Source organism: Pterocles gutturalis, unplaced genomic scaffold (assembly GCF_000699245.1).
Source record: "Pterocles gutturalis isolate BGI_N339 unplaced genomic scaffold, ASM69924v1 scaffold51385, whole genome shotgun sequence".
NCBI lineage: Eukaryota > Metazoa > Chordata > Aves > Pterocliformes > Pteroclidae > Pterocles > Pterocles gutturalis.
Window position 1 is genome coordinate 1 of NW_010142787.1, and position 6,222 is coordinate 6,222.

At 36.9% G+C, this 6,222-nt stretch overlaps 1 protein-coding gene across 1 annotated transcript; it reads left to right on the forward strand.

Moving 5' to 3' along the window:
* Positions 1 to 1,538: 1,538 nt before the first annotated feature.
* Positions 1,539 to 2,863, forward strand: LOC104460343 (protein FAM19A2; the record flags this gene model as incomplete). The annotated part of the gene is made up of 2 exons (XM_010084487.1): positions 1,539 to 1,691; positions 2,739 to 2,863. Coding segments are annotated over 2 exons (278 nt in total), but the record flags the coding sequence as incomplete, so codon positions are not given.
* Positions 2,864 to 6,222: the final 3,359 nt, after the last annotated feature.

The following is a 6,222-nucleotide window of genomic DNA, read 5'->3' on the forward strand; positions in this document are numbered from 1 at the left end:
CTTAATGATTCTATGATTCTATGATGGGTCATGGGTTAATTGTTCACATTGTGTGAACATCATTTCATCTGTAGTGCAGCTGGATGTGATAGAGTATAATCTAACCTGACATAGTATGATGCAGTGAGTGACAACAAAGAACACAGACAGTTCAGAGGACTTTGTTCTACTGAAAAATGCATAATTACCCGCATAAAGTGTTTAGTAGTTTGTTTTGTTGATGAAGATCCAGAGTCTAATTGCTGCCTGTGGCTTTTGCCTCTAGGCATGTTCTTGGTGTCCATAGCCTACATCAAGTTGGTTCTCCTTCCTCAGGCATTTTGGGAGCTGATACTGTGCAGTAACAACTGAGTGCATCCAGAGGTCAGTGTTGGGCTCCTGAAAGCCTGTTAGTAGGGCCTTCTCTGTGTGGAAGCTATCGTTTATTTTTTCTGTTGGGAATATAAAAGGTAGATGAATCAGTCAGTATGTAAATTTTGCATGAAGCATACAAAAAGTTAAACAGCAGCAAGACTTAGGGGTGCTGAAACACATTTTGCTTTGCATAATTAATATTCCTTCCTGTACCAGGGTGTAGGTCAATAGCAGCTAAAAGTTCAGATTTCTTTCTCTCTTCCTTCTAATGGAAATGAACTATCCCCAGAAATATCTGGTCTTGTATCAGTAAAGACTGAAATTTCAGTTAAAATTACTTTTTCTGAACTCCAGATCTTTTGGTAACTGGATGCTGAACCACAAAGCGTAGTTCGGTAGCTCCTCTCTTACCAAATTGGTCCTCTCATAGGACTCCAGTAGCATGATTCTGGTGATCAGTTATAGCAGCATGGGTGGGGGTGATGGGTACTGGATATGGGATAATGAAGACTGGCCTGTTGCCCTTGGTCTTTGAAAAATTTTGTTCCCCATGTTCTCAAATAAACTTTGCAGTGACAGGCAGAAAGATTTAAAATGTGATTCCTTAGTAGATTTTATTTCTCGGTTTTGTTTCAGGGCTGTCCCTCTATCCTGCCAGTTCTTATCTGTCCATTTGTAAGGAGGTTTTGGGATATCATATCAGAAATTGCATCTGCCCTCAGCCTAAAGTCTAGAGACATGGATTCTGTAAACATATGCATGTATGGGTATTTTAACATTGATACAATTCCATTTCAAAATTTCTCCCTTAGGGAAAAGGAAAAAAAATCTTGGTAGACGTACACAGTTGTTTATGTAAGTCCAGAAAATTAATATATTTTCTAGGTGACTTTTCTGATGTCTTTGCTTCCCACTTCACTGGAACTGTCCCATATGCAGCCTTCTACAGTTGTTCTTCTTTAAGCCAGTGTTTTCTGCCTGAGATAGTTACATTACATTTTGAAAATGAATCAACTTTACATTCTAGTATTAGTACCATTGTAATTCTAGTTTCATGCCTGACAGATTGCTTTACAGAGCCAAGTTTAATACACTTCTAATTAAAAAAAAAAAAACAAACAAAAACACCAAACAGTATAATGCTACCTCACAATGCTATCAAATTGCTCATCTTATTTTCACAGCTCACCATGTTAAAACTGGGACCTGTGAAGTGGTGGCACTCCACAGATGTTGCAATAAGAACAAGATAGAAGAAAGATCACAGACGGTGAAGTGCTCCTGCTTCCCTGGGCAGGTAGCAGGTACCACCCGGGCAGCTCCTTCTTGTGTTGATGGTGAGACTGCTCTATTGCTTCCTTTTGTTGCATGTTCCTAGGGGGCTTAGTGTCATCAATGAGAACCACTCCATTACAATTAACTATCTAAAGTAAGAGTAGGAAGGCTTCTGCATTTTGAAGGGCATGCCTAAGGTGAATGGGAGGAAGATGGGAAAATGAAATATTTGTTATTACTCTGTGGAAATGCTAAGCAAAATTATTAGATGCCAGTGAAAGAGACCTCTTGAGAAGCTAAATTTGATCTAACTAACAGAGTGCCCTCAGAGTTGTATGAAATTCACTTAATTAAAAGTGTTTATGCAATCTACATGAGCATATAATTTTCATGTGCTGCAGTCTTACATTTTATTTATATATTTATTTTTATCATACAGGAGCAAACAAGCAAACAAACAGAACACAGTTCTGTCTGTTTTTTGGTCTTTTTTACACCAACATTATTTTTCCTATTAACAGTGCAATATTAATGTTTTACTTATCAAATCTGGCATAGGCTCATACGTCTTATTTGGGAAAACACTAGCTGATTTTTCACATCTCTTTCTCTGAAAGAGGAGCAGGATGGTTTCACCCTTTACATGATCTCTTTACTCTTGATATGTTGTTGACTGTCAAGAGAGGCTGTAAATATGTCATCATTGGGGAATAAATTTAATCAGGCTATGCTAGACTATATAGTAGATCAGGCAAAATGATCTAATATCATTTAATTCAAATGAAGAGATTCAGCTTAAAACTTTGAATTCTGGCTAAGCAAGAAAAGGTGAGGATTAGAAAGAAATGCTGTGAAATTGGCTTCTGAACTGCAGTAAATTAGAAAGAAAAACACAGTAAAGAGATTGACTTTGAAGCACATAGCATCTTGTGCAAATTGAGACCTAATTTTGTATGAAGGTTCTGAGATGTCTGAAAATAACAGACTAGGTGTCAGTCACTATATTTCTAATATTTTATTGGAAAAGAAAAGAAGCCTTGCAACATAATGACACATTAAAGTGTCAATTTCAACAATGTGCAACTGTGTTTCTTTGTTTTCTCTTGTAGCTTCAATAGTGGAGCAGAAATGGTGGTGCCACATGCAACCATGTCTTGAAGGGGAGGAATGTAAAGTTCTTCCAGATCGTAAGGGATGGAGCTGTTCCTCTGGGAATAAAGTGAAAACAACTAGGGTAGGTATGATACCAAGCTTACACGTTGCCAACAGGTAAAAAAAAAAAGTGCACAGGAAATTAGGTGCACGTAGAAGACATCAGTTGAGAAGGCTAAAGAAGTGTGGGAAGAGAGTTATCCTGGGATTGGACTTCCTGGTCCTGCACACTTTTCTCAGCATACTTTGCAATTGCTTGAACGTGGTGAGCAGTGTGCCAGACCTCAGGTAAGCAGTGGAGATAGTAGAGTTGACCCCTTTTTCAGCTACCAGTAATGATCAAATATGTCATCATCTGATATGTATCTCTCTCTGAAACCAGTTGCACAAAGTCTATACACCCTACTAAGCTCTTCATTCACAGGATAGCAAACAAGTACATTTCTATCAATAACCTGGAATTCCCAAGTTTCTACATAGAAACTGCTGAGTATGGTAAGCATTTGATATGTCATGACAGTATGATCATCTGGTTCTTTCTGTCTTGATTGACTGGGATTTACTAAAAAATTTTGTCAGATTTTCAGTGGGTTATTTTTCTTCATTTGACACTTTTTATCTTATTAGTTCAAAATTATATTAACAGAAATATATCTAACATTCATCCTATACAATGACTGAAAACAAAGTAAACCTGCTGTCATATCAACTTTTTAGTGGCTAACAGAAACAGAAGAATACAAATTATTCAGGTAAGCATTAAGCACTCAGACTTCCTAAAACTTCAGCATTATATCTCTATAGAGTCAACACAGTTCTTTGTCATCATAAACCAGATTAAAATGCACTCTGAAGACATACATGCACGTCTGTAAGCATAAACACCTTCACCCCTACACCCCACCACACATACGGATAACTGGTTTTGCTTGTAAGTATTTAGTAATTGTTTGCAGTGTCAGGCCATAATTTCCTAGTGTGGTGTTTACTCTATGTGGGTGTTTAAGTGTCTATGTCATTTGTTTGACATCTTCCTTGCATAGGCACTAAAATTCAGGTACACCTTGGTTGTTGTGAAACGTAGTATGCACTGAGTGAATTATATTCTTTCTATTCCACAGAGAGCTCTAAATGTCTCCATTTCTGTATGTATGTCTTTAAAACATGTTGACGTCCTTTGAAGGAAAGATATTTCCTAAATGTTTGATATACAATTCCACTCCTGAGTCCTCTTCCAAATTTGTTTCTTCTGAAGCTAACCTTGCTTGAATGCTGCCCACACTTAACTTTGTACATGCCAATGCAAATCTGATTATATACATGTAAAATGTGTGTGCATGTATATTATAAACAAAAGGAACTAGATAGAATTTAATAACAGTAATAGAAACAGAAAAAGAATGACATGTGTCTGTGTTTTGAAATCTGTCCTGGCTACTAGTACATGGCACTATCAGTGTTAAAGAACATGTGCCATTTTATATTTAATGTGAGTGCTTAACAAGCAGTGAGTAAAAATGTGCATCTGGATGATGTTTCTATAGGAAAAAAGAGGTCACAAGAGGGGAAGATATCAATTAGAATCACCTTGAGGAAATTTCTTCCTAACATTTTGTCAGAAGATAAGTTTGTCTATGTTGGTCAAGGTTATGAAGTTCTGTCCACTGTTGGGAGTGAACAGAAGCTCAAGGCTCATGTCATCAAGGGCTTATGCCTCTTTTGCAGACTTGTAGGTCTAGCTCTTTGCAGGAGCTGGACTCTTGTCTTCCATGGATGGTGGCAATCCTCAGCACCCATTTCATACCTCTTCAGAAGTGAAGGTATGAAAAAGCAAATCCTTTTCTCTATTTGCCATCATATGTACTGGTTCAGTACAATGGCTACCATAACCTGCTTGCACTAAAAGGAAAATACTAGTCCCCTTAAATCCCCCACTATTTGTTCTGCCTTCTAGTCTGTCTAGATACTCTATGTTTGCTGCTTTCTTCCTTCATTTCCCACACAACTGCAAAGCTGTTTTGAGACAATAGCAAACCTGAATTCAAATTTCAGACAGAGAGTTGGTCTCAGTTATTGAAACCAGGTGGCAGGGGAATGCAGGTTTCTGTGTTTACAGATGCAGGAGGCCGAGATTTTAACAGACGTCGTTCTGATGCCCAGAAAAATATATATTGCTATTGGAAATGTGAGTGATTCTTTGTGTTAAGAAGGTAGCTTATTATCAAAAAGTGAGTATTTTTCCCTAATATGTAATGACTATAATATTTTTATAGCTCCTCTTTTTCTCCCCAAAGTTTATATAAAGGAAAGAAAAAGTCTAAAGTGCTCTGTGGATTCTAACCCTCCTTTTTTTTCTGAAAAATAAAAAGAATTGTACAGAGAGTCAATAGCAAGAAGTCATGAATAATAAGTTTCTGATTGTCAAATGAAATAACCCATATATGATAATCATGTATAATGTAAAAGCATAAAAAAACAAAGTGAACTGAACAGCTTGGGTGATTTAAGTGTATTGCAGAAAAGCCTTGAGAAGGCTTTCCTGAAAGGCCTAAGAAAGTCTATATTCACTTCCAAAAAATTTTCTGTAAGTTTGCCTCCCTCATGTGCAGAAAAAGTAAGCCAATTAACTGCTGAACTACTATCTTCTCTTCTACATGATATCAAGTTCAAAAGCAGCACCTACGTTTCCACATCTCAAGCTGTTAGTAGTTAAGCATTATGTTAGAGATAAAACTAGTGGAGGAAGGATTTTGCTTGTCCACCTCTGTTCAGCATATTTAATCACAGTACTGCAGAAAATGATGGGACCAACTTAATATGTATGGTATCAGTCACAAAGCAAAAAGGCTAAGTGAATAATGGAAGAAAACAAATTGATTTTAAAAAAATGTGGTCTACTTGAGGTTTTGCATTTTGTTCAGATATGGGGATCTAATAAGATAATACATGAATAATGAATTAGAAATAGTGTGAATGTTATGGTACTCAGAATTCAAATGTTAGGAAAAGTCAGCTGGAAATTATTTACCTTCAGAATGCAAAACCAGGTATAGATTAATCTGTTTTTCCTAATTTGTCTGCATATTAGTGGGAGAGAGCTGACATTAGGAGTTAACCATGGAAAAAGAATGAATACGGGGAGGGGAGAAGTGTGTATGAATAAGCTGAATACTGAGTTGTGCTCGTTTAGAATTGGCTATTTTGGGTCTATGTAGCCTGTAGGAGGGGAAAGGCAGAAAAAGCAATGACAATTTAGCTAAAACAATATTTTTTTTGACTTCATATAAAGAAATGTGTGTTTGCATTCCTGAACGTTTTACCACAACAAAAGAGGATGTTCAGGAACATGGTAGGAGAATTATGAAATTATTATGTGCATAGCTGAGGTTTACCAGGCACATTGCAGCATTCTCCTCCAGACTGAGAAACTGTTGTGAGAAG